The following is a 24,214-nucleotide window of genomic DNA, read 5'->3' as shown; positions in this document are numbered from 1 at the left end:
ACACTGATTGGTATCAAGTTTACAAGTGAGGCACCGAGATCTCAGATCCACAAATGCTTTTTTCCTCCCAGTGGTTTACTGGTTTTAAAATTGGTATTTGTACTTTCCCAGAGAGAGCTGGTCCAGGCCAGTTAGCTCAGTTGATCAGAATGATGTTAACGAGTCTAAGACTGGGGGCGATGATTCATGAATGACTCAGCATACAGCTTAAGTTCTGCGTGTGCAGAGCTGAGTAGAAGGATCACAGCCAATCAGCACATGGGCACACATAGTAGGCACAGGATAGCCGGGGGAGAGTGTGCAAGTGTTTTGCCACCTTATTGAAAATTCACAGACATTTATTGTCACTTCTGAAGTGAGACAGGAATTTCCCAGAGCTCTCTGTAAGATGTCGGTTGTACACAACCTCACCATTCAACCTTTTCACATTACTGCGAGGTTGATAATTTAGAATGTATTCGGTATCGCCTGCAGGTCAATAGCATCATTTTCAAATACATTCTTGACGCCTAGGATACGTCTCTGAAATAAAAATGACCACTGAGGAACTGAAATTAAACAAGCTTTCAGGAGGAAATGAGCAAAATAAAATGTACAATAAGAACTTGCACTATGGCAGGGAAGGAAAAGAACAAAACACCTGCCTTTTTCACTTGGCTCTGTGTCCCCTGGAAAAATGTAAAGGAACTACCTACTGTATTTTGAAATAAGCTTGGTACCACCCCCCACCCCCGCAATCTACTTGCTTTCTTTGAAGCATACAGTGGGCATGTTTAAAATGAATACCATCTTTCTTTTCTTTCTCTTCTTTTCTTTCTCTCTTTCTTTTTTCTTTCTTTCCTTCCTTCCTTCCTTTTTTCTTTCTTCCTTCCTTCCTTCTTTCCTTCCTTCCTTCCTTTCTTTTCTTTCTTTCTTGGCTGCACGGGTGGCTTATGGACATTCCCAGGCTAGGGGTCAAATCGGAGCTTCAGCCTCCACCTTACACCGCAACAGCAACATGGAATCTGAACTGCGTCAGAGGCCGACACCACAGCCCACGGCAATGCCAGATCCTTAACCCACTGAGCAAGGTCAGGGATCGAACCTGCATCCTCATGGATGCTAGTCAGGTTCTTTACCACTGAGCCACAGCGGAACTCCAACACCATGTTTCTTGAAGCAGTTGGCAAATTTGACTTCTTTCTGCCTGTTCTCCTCCACAGACACAAGACTCTTACTGATGGATCCTGGTAGAGTCATCATTGATGCTTTACATTTCAGGCCTGAGGTTGAGTCAGCACATAGGCACATTTGAATACATTTGAAAAAATGGTACATTCGATTTTACAAATAGATTTAAAGTTGTTCTGTTGGAAGATGATGATCACATTCATCTCTCCACTTCTTGGATCTTGCTGTCCTAAAGGACCAAGACGAGGCTTGCTCTTTCTTCTCTTTACTGACAACAAAAAATCCCTGTAGAACAGATTTGAGCAAAATTTATATTGTGTCTCTGTTGAATGGCAAGTGGGGAGGAGGAACACATCCTTTGTTATATAATAAGACATTTCTTCTTGGAAAGTAATTTTCTGAAAAAAGACAAGACATACCTCTTCCAATTAAGTTAAAATTTGATCTAGATATTATAGTTGGTAAAAGAAAACTTAATTGAGTGGCAGATACAGAAAACTTCAGGTTTTAAGGGTTTTTTTTTAAGGTCTTCTGTATTTGAAATGAAAAGAATGATTAGAAACTATAGTGTTAAATGGTTAGTTGATTATTTCTGTTTCCATGGCTACGGACTACAGATCAGGCTGATTGATGTAATGTACATGTGTGTTCTCCTTCCTACCCCCTCCCAGGCTTTTGTAGATTTCTTCTCTCAGTGCCTCCATGAGGAATATAAGAGCAAGGGCGTCATTGTGCAGGTGAGTGGAGTTTGTTTCAGTTAAGTATCCCTGTTTTTGTGAGGTTTCCACAGCAACCATTGCTGTCTTGGCAACGAAAGAAAATCACATTCCTAAGTAAGTGAATGTGACGTTAGCACACCATTAAAGACACAGTTTCTTTTCCTTTATGCATTTACGTCTAGGTTTTAAACAATTACTCCCTAGAATTTTTAAGTGGTTAACACCTAAAGTAGAACAGCGTAAATGGTTGGTGCATAATAATTGTAAGTTCTTATGATTTTATTTTGAGAGAATTAGACTATCCATATCTCTCAGCTGTCAGGTATGTAAGGAGCACCGTGGTTATTCCAAAGCCACAGTGTAATAATCACAAGAGAGGAGAGAGCTGACTAAAGCTAACTTTTACTAGAGTGAGGATGACCGCATACACCAGGAAGACGTATGTGCGGTAGTGATTTTTTTACTTTTTAAAATTTTGGTTAAAATATATATAATCGAAAACACCATCTAAGTAACTTTTAAGTATTCAGTTCAGCGGCATTAAGTATATTCACATTGTTGGGCAACTCTCACTACCTTCCACCTGCAGGACTTTTTTCATCTTCCAAAACTGAAGCTCTGTATCCATTCAATAGTAACTTTGCATTTCCCCCTCTTGCAGCCCCTGATAACCGCCATTCTACTTTCTGTCTCTCTCACTCTGACTACACTAGATACTGTGGAAATGGACAGTATTTGTCTTTTTGTGACTGTCTTGTTTCACTTAGCATATTGTCCTTGAGGTTCATCCCTATTGTAGCATGTGTCAGAATTTCCTTTTTAAGGCTGAATCCCATTGTGTTTATTCATTCATCTGTTGATGGATATTTGGGTTGCTGCTGCTTTTTTTTTTTTTTTTTTTCTTTTTAGGGCCAAACCCGTAGCATATGGAGGTTCCCAGTCTAGGGGTCAAATTGGGGCGACAGCTGCCAGCCTACACCACAGCCACAGCCACGCCAGGTCTGAGCTGTATCTTTGACCTACACAGCAGCTCACAGCAATGCCAGATCCTTAACCCACTGATCGAGGCCAGGGACCAAATCCTCATCTTCATGGATCCTAGTCAGGATCGTTAACTGTTTGAGCCACAATGGGAATTCTGAGTTGCTGTTCCCTCTTGACTGCTACGAATAATGCTGCTGTGACCATGGGTGTACACCTATTTTTTTGAGACCCTGCTTGCAGTTCTTTTGGATGTGTATCCAGAAATGGAATTGCTGGATCATGTCATAATTCTTTTTTTTAAGGATCACTTTAATGCTTTTCACAGTAGCTACCCTATTTTACATTCCCATCAACAATGCATAAGGGTTCCATTTTCTCCACATCCTCCCCAATACTTCTTTTCTTTTCTGTTTGTTTTTAATAATAGCCATCCTTATGAGTGGGAAGTGGCATCACATTGTGGTTTTGATTTTGATTTGATTTCCTTAATGATTAGTGATATTGAGCATCTTTTCAAGTGTTGATTGGCCCTTTGGTTATCTTCTTTGGAGAAATGTCTATTCACATTCTATGCCCATTTTTTTCATTTGGGTTGTTTACTATTTAGTTTTGAATTGTAGGAGTTCTTTATGTATTCTGGATATTAACCCTTTACTAGATACACGATTTGCAAATGTTTTCTCCCACCCCATGGGTTACCTTTTCTCGCTATGGCTAGCGTCCTTTGTAGCCCAAAAGTTTTAATTTTGATGTAGTCCAATTTGTCTATTTTCTGTGGTTGTCACCTGCGCTTTTGGTGCCTTTTCCACCTTTTAATCATTGCAAAATTAAATGTCATAAGGCTTTTCCCCATGTTTTCTTTCAAGTGGTTTATAGTTTAGCTCATAAGATCCATTAGACCTTCAATCCATTTTGACTTAATTTTTATAGAGGCTTTGGATTTTTTTTTTTTTAATGTAGCTAACAAAATACAAGAGAAAGCAAATGTAGGAGTTTTATGGGTATTTATCTCAAATCAGTTACTGTTCCACACAAAGAAATAACAGTTCACAGTATTTTCGTGCTTAGGCAGACTTTAAACAATGTCTTGGGAGAAGCTGCAGGTCTTTCCCTTTCCTGCTCACGCCCACAGCCTTTAGCCACCTCTTTACACGTCTGGTATTCACTATGGTTTCAACCCTCGGATTTTCCGTTTTGTACCCTGATGCCCCAAATGATCAATCATAATAACAATAGCTACTATTTAAGGGGGTACTTTTTGGGCACAGTGCTGAGCACTTCTTATGTTTCCATGTATTTCATTGCATGTCATATCGATTCCCCTAAGATGGTGTGAGCCTCATCTTTAAATTTATGGAAGTCGGGGTTCAGAGAGGTTAAGCCCAGACTGAGGTCCGAGTCTGTTTGGCACCAAAGCCTTTGCTTTTAACCACTGGGCGACCTGCTCCAGGCCTTTGGGACAGCACTGAACACTCATTCATGCTCAGGCAGCTACGAGCCAGAAGGTGCTGGTCTGCTTAGTTCCGTTTCCTCCCTTATGTCCAGAAGGTAAATGTTTCCTCAGTTTCCAGGGTCAATTTTGAGCCTCCTTCCTCTAAATCCTTACCCCCCAGGGATCCTTCAATGTCATAGCCCTTTGGTGTTAGTCTGAGTCTCAGCTTCCCATAAATATAGGGTACCCTGGGGAGGACGGAGTTGTCGAGATTCCTGAATTTGAAATGGAGCTGCCATACTCCCTCCTTTCCCCCTTCCCTCACACGAGTTACTTTAATGCTAACAGCTTGAACCTGCTGCGTGGCATGTGTTGTATTTTGGTAAAAAGGAAATTAGCAAAACCCTTGAGGGAGGTCGGGCGTCATGTGCCACCCAGTGTTGTGCCATTTTCTCACTCTGATGAATGTATTATATTCAAGCTATTAATTTAATAATTTTTAAACACTGCTGAGACCAACCGGGAACCTTAAAGGTCCATTAGTGGGTGACCTGGGGGCAGAGTGACCAGAAGCTGCAAGTGTTTCAGTGACAAAAGGGAGCCTTAGGCCTTGTGAGCATAGACGAGAGATTTCTAAAATTCCATGAACAGATAAGACTGTGTCTCTCTCATCTCCACGTCTGGCTTCCCTCAAGAGATCCTTTCTGCATATTCTGCCCATTGACCTGATGTGGCTAGCAGCTACTACGAAAATGTGATAGCATTTGTTTTCTGAAATATTTTGCTTTGATAAACTTTTCTTTTTCCCCAATATCGAGTTGTACGTGATGTAATGCCATTGACCCCTGTATTCCTTCATAGGTATTCATTCAAGGTTTAAACTTACAATGAATTTGGTGAACAAAAACTGAAAGATTTGTGAGGAAAAGTACTGCTGTCATTTCTATGTGAACACATCAGAATGCTGAAGTAGAAGAGAATCTCATGCTAATTCTGACAAGGGATTTAAAAAAAAAAAGAAAGAAAGAAAAAAATCTGCTCCAAATGAAGCTCAGTTAAAAATTATTGGTTTTTCTCTGGTGCTACATTATGTCTGCCCGCTTTTTTGGTCTGGGAGTGTTTATCAGCTGGTTTCCCCTTCCACTCCATCCCACGTACTCTTTTCTGGGTGATCTTATTAAAAACAAGTCAGATGGGAGTTCCCTGGTGGCCTAGTGGCTAAGGATCTGGCATCTTCACCTTTCCTCTGGTTGGGAAAATGAAACCTTAAGGGATGGTTTTGGTTAGCAAGTGATCTCCTTGTTGAGAGCATTTCCAGAGACATGCTTCCCAGCTCAAAGGAAGAAAACTATGGCGTAGAGTCGCACCCTGGGGAGAAGCAGGACACCCCCAAAAAGAGCACAGACCTTGGTGGTATTCAAACCCACATGACCAATCCGGATGGCCTAGCGGGTAAGGATTTGGCATTGTCACTGCTGTGGCTCAGATCACCAGTGTGGCACAAGTTCTGTCCCTGGGCCCGTAACCTCCACATGCCACAGGAGTGGCCCAAAAAAGAGTCAGATGACGTCGTCGCTTTTCTTCATCGTCCTAAAATGTCCTTTAGTCCTTCAAACCACATTAAATCTGTATCCAGAAAGGACTCAGATATTCTGGTGGTTACGTCAGTCACTTTCTATAGAAAATGGTGTTCTTACACCTCTTACAGGATATAGAAATTCAGCCAAGTTTTTCTTTTATTTATTTATTTTATTTTTTGCTTTTTTGAGGGCTGCACCCGCAGTATGTGGAAGTTCCCAGGCTAGGGGTCGAATCAGAGCTACAGCTGAAAAGAAAAAAGTTACCAGGTTTGGCTCCAGGGATTTTTTTAATAGGCTAAGCAAGGACAAAATATCACCAGCTTTGCTTTATGGCCTAGTTAATTATTTTCAGTTTGGGATTCTAAGTGCAAAGACCAGGGCACTTGCCTGCATCTGTGGCTGTCAAGGTTCAGGTTGTTTCCAAGCTGGCAATATTTATTGATGGCAAATTGTTGAGTTTAAGCAACTTTGAAATTTGTTCTGCCCTAAATACTTCCTGCAAAAGTACAAGTATCTTCTTGACCTGTTCACTCTAATAGTTCCCTGAGTAGACAGGAAAAGTGGATTAATGATCATTCATTGGGTTTTTGTTGAACTGTTTATGGATATGCCTAGACGACACTGACAGATAAGACACTTCTTTACTTCTACATAACTTGAAATACTCCTTTTAAAATTCTGGGCAAGTAACTGAGACCTGTAAGTTTGCCTTTGTTTAGATAATCTTGCTTAAGCTTCGGAATGTCTAGAATTTTGGTTTAAACTCTTATATTACACTGTCACCTTCCTGGTAGCATTGATTTTCTGGACTGCATTAGAAGAAAGGGATGCTACAGCTCTATTCAGTGTTGCCGTAATGAAGTGCTCTGTTGCTAATTCATTCAGTAGATCTTTGTGCCGCTCCTGCGTGCTAGGCTAGGGCCATGTCATCACAGAGTTTATGCTGTGAGGTACTGTGATGTACTGGTGGCGACTGGATTTCGTTATCAGCACTGTCTAGCCTTCCTCTCACCACTGCTTCACACATTTCCAATGTTGGAACCGCACTGAGCTACTCATATCCCTGAGAACATCCTGCTCCCTGTATCCCCTTTGCTTTGCTCCCGCTGTTCCTATTACTCACCATGTTCTTCCCTTCTGTTTACCTGGCGAACTCTTCCACTTTATTAAGACTTAGCTCAAAAGTAATTTCATCTCTGAATCCTTTCCATCCTCTGCTAGGCCATGTTAACTGCCTTGATTCTAAACCACTGTGCAAACAAATACCCTTTCCAGAATAGAATTTCCTTGTGTATCTGGTCCCCTCCTCCAGAGACAGGACCTTGTCTAGACCAACTGGATGCTTGAGCTGAATGATGAGTTAACCTGTGGCACCATCAAGTGGTTCAGCCAGGCAGTGCGACTTAATTCTTCTATGAGATCAAAACAGTCCAACGTTATGCCACAGAGAGAAAAGGAGGGAGGATTATAACATAATTATGTGATTGGAAGGTATAATTATTAGAGCATTTTTATCCTGAGAAGCTCAAAACTATGCAGGCAATACTCTTGGCAGACTTATGATCTATATATGGGGAGGTTTTTTAAAAAAATTTTTTTTCCCTTTTTTGAGGCATAGGTGTGTGCCATGGTTCACTTATATTCCTTTGTTATTTGAATCAGAGTATATGCACGCTCTCTTTACTTTGTTTGCTACTCAGCTCAATGAACCAACTTTTCTTTCCCTACCCACTATTAGAGCCTCATTGAGCTCTGCATTTCATACTCTGTCTTTGGTTTGGGCTTTCATATACTGGATCCTTGTAGCAACATGATTTTAAAAATAAAGACCTGGCGTTCCCGTCGTGGCGCAGTGGTTAACGAATCCAACTAGGAACCATGAGGTTGCGGGTTCGATCCCTGGACTTGCTCAGTGGGTTAAGGACCCAGCGTTGCCCTGAGCTGTGGTGTAGGTCGCAGATGCAGCTCGGATCCCGCGTTGCTGTGGCTCTGGTATAAGCTGGCAGCTATAGCTCCGATTCGACCCCCTAGCCTGGGAACCTCCATGTGTCGGGGGAGCGGCCCTAAAAAAGGCAAAAAGACAAAAAAATAAATAAAATAAAAATAAAGACCCGTTTGACAAAAAAGTTTTCCTTTTTTTAGGGAGGAATAAGTGTATAGCACTAATTCCAATAAACAAATTCTAAAAATCCAAAGTCACCTAATCAAAGTTGGCCCAAGTATTGAAGTACTTTGGGGAAGTTAGTTTACTTCGTGTAGGTTTGTGGCTGCAGGGATTAAGAGAAAGCGAGTGACAGTCGTAGGCCCTTGGGGTTCATGGTTCTAACAGGCGAGCTGAAGTTACATGAGGCAGACTCATACCTGGGAGTGGGAAGAATACAAGAGATAAGGGAACGGCCCAGCTCTCAGCAGGAAGACAATCTAGGGTCTGGAGCACATCTGTATCTTATTGCTCCCTCAATTAATGAAGTTTCTGATGGGGCCCACCATGCATTGAAATAGATCCTCTTCCTTGATGGAAGTTTCATTGTAGTTTACACCTTTTCCTTTCACACATGTCAGATAAACAGCGTCCATTCACTCCTTGGTATACAACTATGTCTCACTATAGAAGCAGCCTCTTGTGTCATGATCCAAGCCTTGCTGCCATAGAGTTTCCTTACTTTCTGTGTTGAAGCATCTCCAAAATGCAGCAAGTATAAGCAATAAAGAACCTAACCTGGTTAAGTTCCTCTAAAAGGTAGTATTCAGATATTTCATCCCGCATCAGTCCTGTCTAGAGTCTGTTAGTTACCCAAGTTGTTTCCATACTGTTATCCTGTCTCCCTGAAACAAATAAAGAAAAGGAGGGGGTCCTATCTTGTCACTGGCAAAGTTTATAAAACTCAGAAGCAGAATAGTAAGAAACTAGGGAAGAAAAGTGGTGACCAAGGAGTTCCTGTTGTGGCTCAGCGGGTTAAGAACCCAACTAGTATCCACCAAGATGAGAACTCTTACCTGTGGCCTCCCTCAGTGGGCTAAAGGATCCCGTGTTGCCTAGAGCAGTGGAGGTTGCAGGTGTGCCTTGGACCTGGTGTTGCTGTGGTATAAGCTGACAGCGGTACCTCTGATTCGACCTCTAGCCTGGGAACCTCCATATGCCGTGGGTGCTGCCCTAAAAAGAAAATGAAAAAAGAAAAAGGTGGTAGCCCAAAGCGGAGAATGTGAAATATTTACTTTAGAGGGACCAAAGCTAATCAAGCTTATTAACCATAAATGATAGAGAAAATTAATGTTATCTCTTTAGAGGGATAAAATGTCAAAAATCTCCTATGTAGTGGAGATATAGTTTATGCTGTTTAGTCAGAGTAGAAAGCATTGTGCCCCCGAATCTCCACCCTCTAGATTTAATGCCTTCCTTTAAAAGGCTCAAAAAAAGATATGTTTCTGCTTATTTCAAATACTTTCTCTAGTCTCAAACTGTTGTATTGATAGGTTGGTTTTTTATAATTTGTTTTATGCTGTCATATGTTCTATCCAGGTAGCTTCACATAGCTGCTTCTCTTTTCTTCTCTCTCTGAAGATACAAAGTTTAGATTTCTTCAGAATATTTCTGCCACAAAGAACAGTCAAGCATCACCAAATTCTGAGTTTGTAGCCTTTCTAATCAATGGTATGCTTTTCTGGGGGCGGGTGTATCGCCTTTCTAGAGTGTCCTGCCCTACTATGTCGCCACAAAACTGGCTAAAATTAAAAGGCCAACTTGGGACAAGCCCTCTCCAGAGACGTTTGTGAAGTCTGCAATGAAAACCATCGGCGTGCAATCTCGAACCAACGGATACCCGATCCATTCTCTTGTGGTATGTAGATTTTTTAAGTCCCAAATCAGTACTTTCGTTTGAGGTTTCTTTCCCATTGCATCCCAAAGTAGTATGTGATACATTAGCATATAGACATTGTCTAGACTTACTAACAAGACATCTGTGTTTTATTTTAAACTGTATTACCCAAGACTCTAAAATCTACCTATCAATAAAAACAACATAGAGTAAAACTGTAAGATCCTATGTTTCAAATGAGTTCAAACTGTAGGCCTTAATTGCCAAATCTCCCCATTTCTTTCCCTAGGCCTCAGTAAGCGCAAGCCTGCCTTCCTGGCTGTATTTCAAAATCGCCATGTATTCAGGCAACTCCATACGGGTTCGCTATCTGAAGAAAATGAAGATGAACTAAGCATTGATAACTGCATTGAGTAACTTGGCCAGATGCTGCAGCCTAGGCATGTTCACAGCAAGGCACGCACCATCTCCAAATCTTCGGTTGTCATGTTAACAGTTACTGATAAAGTTAAATGTTGTCATAATTGGAAGGAAAGCAGAAGTTGCTCTCGGGAGTGCCTGACATGTATTCTGGATGCTACTAAGAGCAATTCGAAATTTAACATGAAAAGCTCATATAAAATGGCTATAAAACTTACATTACCAAGACCTGCTTAACAGGAAGGAACATGATGATAGCAAATCACAGAACGAGAGTGTCAGACATAAGGCTTCAGAGCTTCATCTGGTCCACCTGCCAGTGATAGCTATCCTTGTATTTTCTCTGAAACATACTCTAAAAAATAATAGCCCGCTACCCCCCCCTTTTTTAAATTTTTTAAGAGATTTTTTATTTTTTTGCTTTTAATACTTTGAAGGAGTGGAGATTAATTGATTCACTCATGGTAGGACACACTGCAATTTGCATAGCTCTCTGTTAAGGTTTTCTAAAAGTATGTCTCAGATCACACATTTATATGGAACTTTTCTTTCTCAAGGGGTAGCTGATGACGTAAACATGATGAAATATGAAGTTATTTTTGACTCATGAAGCCCATTGAAATATGCTTTCCTCTCATACATATTTCTTCTCAGTTTAAATGTATGCTTTATGGTGTGGTTTATAAAGGTAAACAGGCCAAAATGTACACTGAGAGGCCAAAATGTACATCCAGTGCCACCCAGGAAGGTGGCTTCTTTGGACCCCCGCTTCTTTGCTTTTGCATTGTACCAGTAGTGCTCACATGTGTGACAATAGGCTACTCCTCAAACAATAATGACATTAGAGAAGCTGCATTCCAATTTTAAATTGGTATCCTATATAGCTAGCTTTAATAAAAGATGAATATAACCATGGTGTTGATTGAAAATGTATTTCTTTGGTGCGGGAAATTACGGCCATGTTTATACTGGTTTAATATAAATTAAGACTTTCATCCTGCTACATAACTTGTGTGGGAAAATTGCTAAGAAACAATTCAATGTTGTAAACATGCAACATGGAAGGTAAGTCTTCACCTAGGCTGGCCCTGAGTTTTAAGCACTAGTAAATTTGCAGAAGACATTTTTTAAATTGGGGTGTTTAAGCGTTTCTAGCTTTCTGACTTGCCAGCTAAGGACCTAAAACAAAAACAGAAAAACCCAAGTTACCATCTGCTATTGGCATCATTATATAAAAGAAAAGACATTTTAGCACTCCCCAAATAGGAAGAGCATAATTTCAGAATAAAGAAGTCACGTAAATTGAATAAATTTAGTCTGATGAAAAACGCATTGCCTTCTTTTCCCTCTTATTTTGTTGTAGTAATGTTGACACCACAGTGACCTGGGCAGTGTGTCATTTGCTCTCACACTTCTGTTGGTTGGTTGTGGTCGTGGTTTTGGTGGAGAGTTGGTAGTGAGGGAGAGGGATTGGTTCACAAGTATATAAAGTACTTCTCTTTATATCCCATTTAGAAAATAGTTGTCTTCTGGCCGAGGGATCCCTTAGCACACTCAAAACTTCTAAGCTATGGCTTTGACTGCTTCAGCCTAGCAAGTATCCTCTTGTATTTTACACTCCAAGTTGAAGATGACAACATGAAAAATCGATGTTTCCAGGCACATGAAAAATAGTACTGAAAGGGAAACCACTATTCCCAAAACCTACAAAACAGTGATGCATGATTTTTAGACTTAACTTTACACTGACTTGATTTGATAGTCTGATGTGCACTAGAAAGGGTTTGAACACTAAAGTAGAGTAGAAGATAGTATTATTTATCTAGACTCAGCTTACCTCACGGCATAGAAAGCTGGATTTTAATTTATTATTCTTTCATTTTCCTTTCAGTATAATAGCATGAGGGGTGGACTGGGGTGGGAGAGGCCTTGTCCTACACACAGAATGATGTGTGCCATTCTGATTTGTCCTCAGGTCAAGCCCACATGCAGTGGGAATAAATAAAGATATTATTGGTCATCATTTCCTCAAAAGGGGCTCTACCCTAATGAGAAATTCTGAGTTCTCATTTGATATTTGTTGCATTGAAATACAAGAGAACCTAACTTTATATAAACAGCAATGCCAATACCAATACAAATTGTGCTGATTCCGTGTGAAAGAGGAGATTTACTGTGATAATAGTGCCCAATGAGGAGGAAATGAGCTGAAGTAGTACTATAATTTCTGAAGCCTTTTGACACCAAAAACTGCCTGAGATTTTGGTAGTCCTGGATTCTGCGACTTCGCTCTGTAGATTACCAGTATCAAAACAAATAAATCTGGAGTTCTCTTGTGGCACAGTGGGTTAAGGATCTGGCATTGTCACTGCAGTGGCCCAGGTCACTGTTAAGGTGACAGGTTTGATTCCTAGCCCAGAAACTTCCACATGCTGTGGGTGTAGCCAACAAATAAAAAACAGCACAAATGATCAAAGCTTATTTAATATGTTGGAAACTAAATTAAAAAATGTTAAGGACTCACTATTTCGTGACTTTCTATTATTTTTAGGTTAGCATATTTATGCTATTCATGATGCAAAACAGAAATATGGTCAGAATTAAAATTCCCTTGTGGAAATGTAATTCTTCTTTCCACTGAGATTTATATGGAAATATCTAGAAATGAACCATTGTTTCTAGCATGAACACAAACATATTAGATGAAAAAAATGTGAACATGATAAATGGTAATATTCTGGCTTTGTCCACTCTCCTTACCTGTGTCAGTGAAAAGCAAGTGAAGTGGTGAAATTACCGCAAACAGTAATCCTTAAAGGAAATAAGGCTAGCTTGTGTTCCTTGTCACAAAATTTTCTAGACAAACTGTTGTGTGCGGTTTGGCTGCCAACCATGTGCCATTTATTCTGGATGCTGGAGAAACTACAATGAACAAAGCAGACAAAAATTCTTGCCCCAGTTGAGCTTACACTTGAGCTGGGGCAGGGGGCGGGGAAACGGGGAGGGAGCAAAGGAGGAGACAGGTAATAAACAGAAGGAATAATAACGCAGTGTAAGTGCTACATGCTGTGGGGAAAGTGAAAGAAGGTTAAGTAGGCTGGGGAATCCATGTGTGTCAGGGTGAGGATGGGAGGCTTGCAATGTTACATAAAATGCTCACGGCATTTGAACAGTCTTGAGCAACCCTTTCTGCTCTCTGGGGCAGAACATTTCAGGCAGGCCAGTCCTCAAAGAACCCAAGGAGAGAGCACACCTGGTATGTTTCAAGCATAGTATCTGAAGTCCATACTAGGTTCCAGAAGATTTAAAAGATCTTGCTTTAGTTTAGTTTCAACTTTCTAGTATTAAATAAATCATCTTTACATTCTTGGCCTTATTTCACTATCTTTATTCACTACTGAATTCAGTTTGCTGGTGTTTTATGTGGAATTTCTGCATCTGTATTTAAGAAATGGGCTTGCAATCTTTCTCATATTTGCCTGGGTATCATATAAAGATATAACTGCATTAAATGAGCTGGGAGTGCTGCCTACTTTACTATGCTCTAGAAAAATCTGTAAGATTGAGACAAACTTTGCTTTAAAAGTGTGTAAAATAACCTAGCCCTAATATTTATTTGTGGCAAGATTTTTAACTACTGATTATGTTGCTTTAAAGGTACTAAGACTACTCAGGGTTTCTATTTTTTCCTTCAGTTAATTTTGAAAAAAAAGTTTTTTCTAAGTATTTACTCATCCCTCCCCCCCAAGTTTATTAGCATAAAGCAAACTGAACTTTCTTTTTTTTTTGTCTTTTTTCTTTATAAGGCCACACCCCTGGCACATGGACGTTCCCAGGCTAGGGGTCAAATCGGAGCTGTTGCCACCGGCCTACGCCACAGCCACAGCAATGTGGGATCTGAGCCCCGTCTGCGACCTACACCACAGCTCATGGCAAGGCCAGATCCTTAACCCACTGAGTGAGGCCAGGGGTCGAACCCTCAACCTCATGGTTCCTAGTAGAATTCGTTTCCGCTGCACCACAATGGGAACTCCTGAGCTTTCTTATTTTTAAATTCTCTGTGCTTATGTTTCCTTTCCCAACGTTGTTTGTGTCTTCTCACTTTCTTTTCCTTGACCATTTTGCCAGAAGTTTTAAAGAACCAACTTTTGGCTTTGTTGATCCTCTCTGCCTTTTTGTTCTCCTGCTTTTTGGAGGTTTGTTCTGCTATTTTTCTTATTTCATAATTTGGACATTAGGTTCAATATTTTTTCCTATCCTTACATAAACATCTAAGGCTCTAAGTTAAATTATCTTTTACTACACCCCACAATTGTGTGCACACAAACATGTATATATACAAATGTCTTCTTCTTCAGTGCTAATGTTAACAAATTGACATTATGATTTCTATGACCTATAAATTGTTTAGAAATATCTTTAAAGGCACAAATTTAAGGGCATTCCCCTTGTGGCACAGCGGAAACGAATCTGACTAGTATCCATGAGGATGCAGGTTTGATCCCTGGCCTTGCTCAGTGGGTTAAGGATCCAGCGTTGCTGTGAGCTGTGGTGTAGGTCGCAGACATGGCTTGGATCCCATGTGGCTGTGGCATAGGCCAGCAGCTGCAGCTACAATGGGACCCCTAGCATGGGAACTTCCACATGCCACAGGCACAGCCCTAAAACGCAAAAAACAAAAACAAACAAACAAAAAAACCCCACAAATTCAAGTTTTTGTAAATGTATTTCCTTTAAAAAAATTTGTATTCCTATCACCATTAATAAGACAATTTTACATTATGTGCGTTCTGATGTGATGAGCTAAGAAGCTACGACATCACTTATGTGGTATTCCTAGCAAAAATGTGTAAACTGAATGTAATCAAGAAAAAAGGTAAAAATAAGCTGAAGGACATTCTACAAAATAACCAGCTTATGCTTGTCAAAAGTTTCAGATGAAAGAAGACAAAAGAAATGGGACAGGTAAAGGCAAAACACATGATCTTAGATTGAATCCTGGTTGAGAAAAATTTCTTTTTGCTATGAGGGACAATTTTGAGACAACTGGTGAGATTTGAATAAAGTCTGTAGATTAGATAATAGGAATGGTATCCATGTTAATATCCCGAGTTTGAACACTGTGCTGTGGTTACTTAAGAAAAAGTCCTCGTTTTTTTAGCAAATCCACACTAGAGTATTGTAGGGATAATGGGACATTATATATGCAAGTTTCCAAAAACAGGTATATAGAAAATGATAAAGCAAATGTGTTAAAATAAGAAGGAAGCAGAGAGGAATTCCCCTTGTCGCTCTTTGGAAATGAACCTGACTAGCATCCATGAGGACGCAGGTTCAATCCCTGGCCTTGCGCAGTGGGTTAAAGATCTGTGCTGCTGTGAACTGTGGTGTAGGCTGCAGACACGGCTCAGATCTGGCATTGCTGTGGCTGTGGCATAGGCCAGCAGTTGTAGTTCTGATTCCACTCCTAGCCTGGGAATCTCCATATGCCCTGGGTGCGGCCCTAAAAGGACCAAAAAAAAAAAAAAAGGTAAGCAGAGAAAGATCTCAAATAGAAGAGGAGAAAAAAATGTGACCACAGAGGTAGAGACTGGAGTAATGGAGCCACAAGCCAAAGAATGCTATGAGCCACCAAAAGCTGTTAGGGGCCAGGAATGGATTCTCCCTGGCCATTCTGGAGGAGGCAGGGCCCAGCCAACACTGACTTGGACTAGTAACTGAATTTGGACTTCTGGCCTCCCGAACTGTGAGAATAGTCTTATTTTAAGCCCCTAAGTTTGTGATACTGTTACAGCAGCCACAGGAAACTAATACAAATGTAAACTTTTTAAAAAGTACCTCTTAAAAAAAAATTTTTTTTTTTTTGGTCTTTTTATGGCCGCACCTACTGCAGAGGAGGTTCCCAGGCTAGGGGTCTAATCAGAGCTGTAGCTGCCGGTCTATGCCACAGCCACAACAATGCCAGATTTAAGCCGAGTCTTCGACCTAAACGCTGGATCTTTAACCAGGGATAGAACCCACAACCTCATGGTTCCTAGTTGGATTCGTTAACCACTGAGCCACAATGGGAACTCCACCTCTTAGAAATTTTTGAGGCTCATTTTATGTCTAGGTATGACCAATTTTTTAAATGTGCCATATGTGCTTAAGAAGAATGTTTATTTTCTGTGATTTTTCAATGTCCATTAATATATGTCCATTTTCATTGTGTTCAAATCTTCCAACTCTTTACTAACTTCTGTCTGCCTAACTGTCAATAACAGAGAAATATTTCGAATTCTCTCACTGTAAAGATGGAGTTGTCAAGTTCCCCTATTTTATCAGTTTTCACTTTATACACTTTGAGTCTACTTTTTTAGGTGAATAAACTTTAGAATTCTGTTTTCCTGGCGAGTTGAACTCTTTTTTGGTCCTGTGCTGACAGCCTTGTTAAAAAATCTGTTTTCTATGATATCAAATTAGCTACTTCTGCTTTATTTTGGTTAGTCTTTAGTAGTATTTTAAAATTCCGTTCCCTTCTATCATCCTACATATTTATGTTTTGTAAGCCAAATAAACTTGGATTTGGGAGTGGGGTTTTTTAATTTGGTAGTCTTTGCTTTTTATAGGCAAGTTTATTCCACTTACATTTATCATAACTCTTAAAACATGAAGACTTCTTTCTATCATGTTATTTTGTGCTATTTATCTTTTGTATGTTCCTTTTTTCTCCATTTTTGATTGGCTCAAAAAAAGGTTTTTTTTAGTCCATTTCTTCCCCTGTACTAGTTTGGAAGTTTTATACTCTATATTTTCCTTGTCTTTACTCCTGAACATTTTCAGTGCATATGCGATACAACCTAAAGTTGCCTGGGATCATAACCCCTTCTTTAATAACATATGGTCTTTAAAACACTATTATTCTGATCAACACTTTCCTAACTTACATGTTTTTTGTAGATCAGAATTTTAATTTCTGGGGTTTTTTTAACCCTATAAATGAGAGGTTTTCATTATACAAACATGTTGGCATACAATAAATTACTATATGTTTATCACTTTGCACACCTCTCATATCTCAGAACTTTCTGGTGCATAGAATAGTTAAATTGGCACTCTTTTTTTCCCCTTTGTTGGTGCTATATTTAAAACAACGGCATGATGTAGAATTGATAGCATTTTACTTTTTTTTTTTTTTTTTTTTTTTTTTAAGGCTGCACCTGCAGCATATGGAAGTTCCCAGGCCAGGGGTCGAATCAGAGCTACAGCTGCTGGCCTACACAAGAGCCATGGCAACTTGGGATCCGAGCCTCATCTGTGACCTACACCACAGCTCACAGCAACACCAGATCCCCAACCCACTGAGCAAGGCCAGGGATCAAACCCAAATCCTCATGAATACTAGTTGGATTTGTTTCTGCTGTGCCATGATGGGAACTCCCAGAATCGACAGCATTTTAAAGTTAATGAAATACATGATCATTCCACTGACTCCTGGCATCTGTTGTTAGTGTTCAGAAGTATCTGTAGGGCATGGAGGTGATATATCTCTAGCCAGTGTTATTTTTGTGTGTGTGTGTGTGTGTCTTTTTGCCATTTCTTGGGCTGCTCCCGCAGCATATGGAGGTTCCCAGGCTAGGGGTCGAATCAGAGCTGTAGCCACCGGCCTACACCAGAGCCACAGCAACACAGGATCCGAGCCTCGTCTGCAACCTACACCACGGCTCACGGCAATGCCAGATTCTTAACCCACTGAGCAAGGCCAAGGATCAAACCTGAAACCTCACGGTTCCTAGTCAGATTCGTTAACCACTGAGCCACGACGGGAACTCCATCTGGCCAGTTTTAAGATACCCTTTAACTTGGGGTTCCTTAGCATTATGACAATGCATCTAAGTGTGGAATTTTGAAAATGTATCCTATTCGGTTAACATTATGCTTCTTGTACCTAAGAATTCATGTCTCTTGCCATTTCTGAAAAGCCTTTATTCTCTCCATCCAAGTCTCTTGTTACCTTTATTCTGTCTCTTACCCTCTCTTTCATATTTCCCATCCTTCCTGTCTCCCTGAGTTATGCAGGCTGCATAACTTCCTGACATCTACATTCCAGTTCCCCGATTCTCCCTTCATGTATTTTATCTGCTGTTAAAGCTTTCACTGCTATTTTAATTTCAGTTACATTTTTCATTTTTAAAAGTTCTTTTTAGTTCTTGTTTAAATCTGCCTGGTCATTCATGGTTTTTTAGTGCAGGCTTATTTTAAAAATTCAGTTGTAAAGGTTAACAAAGGTGTTTCATACCTTGGCATTTCACATTCCATATCTGGTGATTCTTCTATCTGAAATTCTTAGAAGTCAAGATACTTCTGCTCTTACCTGGAGTTTTGTTTGGTGTTTTTATTTTGAAGTCCTATGAGGTTGATTGTAAACCTGGAGAAGAATCCTGAACGGTTTGTGTCTGTCTATCTGTCAGCAGCCTGGGCCCTCTCCCAACGCAGCTCCAGTCTCACCTCCTTAGATCAGGTAAATCTATCATTTTCTTAAAACAAATGGACTTGACAACAGTTTCAAAGTATTCTACGAGATAGAAAGTAAGAAAGGGAGAGTGCATGTTTAATGTTAACCATATACTTCATCTCACATATAAATTAACATTTAATGTTTATTATGCTTCTGATGGCCTGCACCATCTGACTCCTTTCCACCTCATCTTAGAAAACTCTTTCCCTCACTCTCTGTTCCTATGTGAACTTTCTTTCCATTTCTCCAATGCTCCCACCACATGGTGTGGTAGAATGACTGCAAAAAAAAGGCTCTAATACTCTACTCCTCTCAGTATCCACACCTGCATGTGACGTTGCAACAACTTCAATCAAGAAGTGAAGTCTATTTCCCCAATCCTTGAACCTGGGCCAGCCTGCTTTGGCCAATAAACGAAGAAGTGGTTCTGTGCCACTTACAAGCCTCAGCCTAGAGAGGTCTCCTGTATGTTTGTACACACCTCCCCTGATGCCACTATTAAAACGCACATGCTGAGCTTGTTCAAGGATGAGAGACTACATGGAGCTAAGGGGAGTCTAGACCAGCCAACCACCAGCTGCTAACCCGCCAGCTGAATTGGGTCCAACTCACAACCAACCTAGGACTCAGCATACAATGGGGACATTAATTCACTAGGTTAGGTCTCCCTTTGATAGCCTTATATAAAATAGGACAAACGGAATATTTTTAAAATGTCCACCTCCCTGGCTAGACTACAACCTCCATGAGGGCAGGAACTAGGTCTGTTTTGATTAGTACTTTGTCCCTAGCATCTAGCACTGTGCTGGCTATAGGCAGTACTCATTATTAGTTGGTTAATTTAGTATATCAGTGAATGTACAAGTGAATCTTCACACAATCCAATAGATGAGGAAAACTAAGCTTGGGAGGGCTTAAGTAACTTTCCTAAAGCTATCCACCAAGAAAGCAGCGAGGCTGAGACACAGTTCATACACTTGAAATAATGCAGTTCACACCGCTCTGAGGACTGGCTAACTATAAAGAGGGATCTGCTAAGCCATCTAGAGAAAGCCATCAGGAACAACTGGATCTGCTGGATTATATTGCTACCAACCCTTCACTTTTAAAGTCATTGAAGGACACTAGCTGTGAGGTCCCAGGAAATGGCTCCATGTATCATTCCTGGAATGGTCCTGTCTTTCCTAACTTGACTTTCATTTTGCCAGGCAGTTGTAGAGAAGTGGCATGGTGGCATCATGGAGCAGGATAGTTCAGTTTTCTCCTTTGTAAATGGGACAGATATTTGTATTACTACATCATAGCCTGCTCTGAAAATTACATCAGTGTATGCACGTAAGAATTGAAGCAGCACTTAGCATGCAAGAAGCTCTCACAAAATGTTAATTTATGATATTATTTGCTATTATTTAGAAACATGGATGTGGAACTGTAGCCTACTCTTTTTAGGGGTAGTGTAACTATCAGAGTATATTTGAACCATTTGAATGCTACATCTTTTTTTTTTTTTTTTTTGGTTTTTTGGTTTTTTGGTTTTTAGGGCGCACATGTGGCATATGGAAGTTCCCAGGCTAGGGGTTGAATTGGAGCTGCAGCTGCCAGCCTACACCACAGCCACAGCAATGCAGGATCCGAGCCGCATCTGTGACCTACACCACAGCTCACAGCAACACCGGATCCTTAACCCACTGAGCCGAGGCCTCATGGGTACTAGTCTGATTCATTACAAGCATATTCATGGGAACTCCCTGAATACTACATACTTTAAAACCCTACATAACTCCCTGTTTGCCATAAAGGTCTTTGCTGCTGACCATTACCTCTAGTGGTCTCTCCTGTCCCTGATTTCTGTCTGCTTTCTATAATTTCATATCTCATGATACAGTTCTTTCATTGTACCTCATATCATTTACACTCTGGTTCACTGGAAGGTTTTATTTCCAGCAGCATCTGCAAGCATGCTGGGCACTGAACGGGAGGAGTTCCTGTCTGGAGCCTAGAGAAGCATCCCCTCTCCCTTAACACTGTTTAAAGTTGGCAGAGACTTGAAAACCTCCCAGCAAACACCCTCCTCCCTCGAGCCAGGAAACACCAAGCCTCTGGCAGTTGAGACATGAGCTGGGAATTTCTCCATGACACCTTAACTGAGAGCTATTAGCATGCTGGCCTTGGATTGGATTTTCTCAGGAATTCAGCATCTAGAGCTCCACAAGTAGCATATAACTGAATGTTTGGCAAGAACCTGGAGTGAAAATCAGCAAGTGAAAATAGGTTACGGTGTGTGGCTCACCAAGCATTATCACTGAAAGTATCTATCAGTTTTGCCATCCAGGGATGAGAAAACTGTTGGGTGAAAACGTAATCACCTGAAGAAAGCAGGCAGCTGGGAGGGGTAAAGTGAACTCTGAGAGCTTCTTGCAAAATGAAACAAGGCATGGAGTTCCCTTCCTGGCTCAGTGGAAATGAACCTGACTAGTAACCATGAGGACACAGGTTCAATCCCTGGCCTCGATCAGTGGGTGAAGGGTCTGACTTTGCCGTAAGCTGTGATGTAGGTCACCAACACAGCTTTGATCCGACTTTGCTGTGGCTGTGGCTGTGGCCAGCAGCTACAGCTCTGATTCAACCCCCTAGCCTGGGAAGCTCCATATGCCATGGGTGCAGCCCTAAAAAGACCAAAAGAAGAAAAAAAGAAGGCATCATTATTGCTGGGCCCTGCCTCATCCCACCTACGTCAGAATCTTGTTGGGGGCGTGGAAATTTCATATTTACAAGCAGTCCCTGCTGACTCCGGTGCAGATGGTCCTCCAACCACATGCTGAGAAATGCTGATTTTGCCGTAGAAGCTAGATAACAGATCCAGCAAAGCTGGTTTTGAACTAGAGACAAGACAACAGATCCAACAAAACCTATTGGGACTCCAGGGAGGTTGTCTCAGGTGAAGAGACTCAAGAAGGTATGTAAGGAGTTAAGAGCCAGGGATAATAAGTACCCAAATCAGAGGCAAACACATTACTCACAGTTTAAAGCCCACCCTGGAGGCAGCCACTTGGTAGCCATTGCTATCACATGCTCACTGTACCAGTCAGGACTCGGAGTTTCCTTCGTGGCTTAGTGGTTAACGAATCCGACTGGGAACCATGAGGTTGCGGGTTCGATCCCTGGCCTTGCTCAGTGGGTTAAGGATTCCACGTTGCCGTGAGCTGCAGTATAGGTTCCAGATGCAGCTCGGATCCTGCATTGCTGTGGCTCTGGCGTAGGCCGGTGGCTACAGCTCTGATTTGACCCCTAGCCTGGGAACCTCCATATGCCGAGGGATCGGCCCAAGAAATGGCGAAAAGACAAAAAACCCACACAGTCAGAACTCAAGCACGAGACAGAAACCATGTAGTCATTCAAACAGGGAAGAATAATAATTAACTATAATAGGGTATTACCTACAAGGGGGAAAGGAAAACTCTAATATACAGAACTAGAAGATACAGAGAGCAGCCCCTGCCTACCTCTATGCTGAAGCACAACAAAAAAGGAAGCACGAATCCAAAAGCACTCCCTCCCTTCAGCAAGCACAGACCTAGGCTGTACTTTTCAGGTCATCTGCTTCAGGTGAAGGTTTCACAGGGTTCTCAAGAAAAGGACTAGTCTTCTCAGACACAGGAGAGCAAGTTGCTTCCACTGCCAAGGGAGGCTCGGGGTGCTCAAGTGGTCAGTTTCATCTGGGTTCAAGCAGATGTTCCCTATTTCAAGCTTAATAAGGGTGTAAATTCAACTCATTCAGCGCACAGAGAGGAGCCAACCACAGCTGGTCCCCAGGCACCTGCAAAGCCAGCTGAGACGCATACCCTGGAGTCAGGGAAAAGAGCCCTTTCTTCCTCTAATATTCCTCCAGTATCCTTCACTGATGAAGCTTAACCCTGAGCCAAGTGGCAAGAGAGAAATGTAATACCACTGCAAGCAGGGCAGTGAAGGATGGCATTGGAGCCGAGACTCAAAGAGCTAATGACTGGCAATACATCTCATCTTCATTCTCTCTCCCATGGTTTCCACTACCGCCCCCTAACAAAAACACAAATACTGCAAATAGAAATGAGGAAACCCAGGATGCCAAGACCTATGGAGAACATCTTTCTAAAACTATACACCCACATGTTTACAGTGTGACCAACCATCTTGGTTTTCCCAGCACTGTTCCAGCTTTAGCACTTGATGTCCTGTGTCCTGGGAAACCTAAGTCCCAGACAAACTGGAACAATTTGTCACCCTACATGCATCCCAAAGGTTTTCAAACATTCTCAGAATTACCTTGGGCACTTGGTAAAAAAAATACAGGCGATTCTATTAAATCTGTTAGAGGTGACGTGGTTATTTGGGGGTGCAAGCAGACCATGGACTGATTTTTAAGAAATGTTCTACTTTGAGGACAATCCAGGACTTCTTTGTTCCTGTTCCAAAACGATAATCATTGAAAAGAAAGAAATGACATCCTTTGGAAGATACAGATAAGTTCCTGAGTTAGGAGCAGACACTGAAACAGTATTAGTTGATGGGGGCAGGGGAGATAAAAATTACAGGCTGAACTTACCATTTTCCTCTCCTTTCAGTTCAAGGATAAATCATTTCCCTTCAATGTCACAAAGTATAACAGAGAATAATGGATGCTATGAAATTAGACTTGATAGTAGCAACAATTGAGGGTTGTTGATGGGGTACACTGAGCTTCCTGAAGGTAGCACTATATAATATAAAGTATATTTTGAAGACTTCCACAGTGACTACCTATCCTTTGGTAGAGCTTAGAGAAAAACGTGCACAAAGTAGTTCATTTAGTGCTACTTTCGCTATTTTCACACTGTGAGGTACTTGGTTTAACATGGCTAATTTAAAGATGTTTCTCAAGAACTCGGGGTGAAGGGAAGACACTCTTCTATCAACCTTTACTGAGTATCCATTGCGTTCCAGGCATTGTGCTAAATTATTTAAATGCACTGTCTCATTTAAATCCTCCCGAGAGAGCCTAAGTCCACTTTATACAGAAGCAGGGTACTCGACCTAGATTATACGCCTAGTAAATGATGGCATATAGACTCTAAAGCAAAATTTGTTAGCACTGTAGAACCATGATGAATAAGGCGTGGTCCCCAGTCCTGTGCTAAGTGCTATGACTTAGGTATGTACAGGCGGCAATTGGAAGATAAAGTAGGTGCACCTTACACTATCAATGGCTTTTAGGGTAAAAGTCAAATCCTTTCTTTCAGCACATTATGACCAAGTTCCCGAATGCCTCCGCCCTTCCACCAGCCCTCCCTAGTACTCAGTCGCTCTCTCGGCACAGACCAAAGAGGTGGGAGGGAGCTTGGACGTCTCCAGTTTGGGAGAAGGGAACGTGTGAGGGTGATGTTTAGAGGGACCTCGACCTTGGAAACACATTTCATTCCTACCTTCGCCACATCCCTGCCCCTCTCGGGGTTCCACCGCACCTTCAGTCTCTGTGCTCCCCTCGAAGCCCAGCCCTCCCACCTGCACCTTCAGCGACTCGGCCCTCTCGCCGCCGAGGATGCAGAGCTACCCGGATTTCGGGCGGTGGCGCCGGAAGT

General features: G+C 41.4%; 1 protein-coding gene and 1 long non-coding RNA gene across 5 annotated transcripts in view; one reads left to right on the top strand and one right to left on the bottom strand.

Moving 5' to 3' along the window:
• HSD17B12 (hydroxysteroid 17-beta dehydrogenase 12) overlaps positions 1–11,039 on the top strand; it is a 150,275-nt gene extending 139,236 nt beyond the window's left edge. Inside the window, exons 9-11 of one of the 2 annotated variants that reach the window (XM_021083164.1) lie at positions 1,842–1,907; positions 9,575–9,724; positions 9,993–11,039. In XM_021083164.1, coding sequence (XP_020938823.1) covers positions 1,842–1,907; positions 9,575–9,724; positions 9,993–10,097 — 321 coding nt within the window. In that variant the 3' untranslated portion in view covers positions 10,098–11,039. The remainder of the gene's footprint in view (positions 1–1,841; positions 1,908–9,574; positions 9,725–9,992) is intronic. The other variant, XM_021083165.1, reaches the window with a different exon arrangement.
• LOC102168147 lies at positions 1,024–24,214 on the bottom strand. 3 transcript variants are annotated; one of them, XR_301658.3, is made up of 4 exons: positions 24,059–24,214; positions 18,477–18,677; positions 12,884–13,045; positions 10,603–11,302 (listed from the first exon to the last, which is right to left on the bottom strand). It is a non-coding gene; the product is annotated as an uncharacterized LOC102168147 (long non-coding RNA). The 3 variants fall into 3 exon arrangements; XR_001306861.2 differs by lacking the exons at positions 10,603–11,302; positions 12,884–13,045 and adding an exon at positions 1,024–1,455 and having other exon boundaries at positions 24,059–24,206; XR_001306862.2 differs by lacking the exon at positions 12,884–13,045 and having other exon boundaries at positions 24,059–24,207.

Source organism: Sus scrofa, chromosome 2, assembly GCF_000003025.6.
Source record: "Sus scrofa isolate TJ Tabasco breed Duroc chromosome 2, Sscrofa11.1, whole genome shotgun sequence".
Lineage (NCBI taxonomy): Eukaryota > Metazoa > Chordata > Mammalia > Artiodactyla > Suidae > Sus > Sus scrofa.
This window is presented reverse-complemented; position numbering and strand designations above follow the sequence as displayed.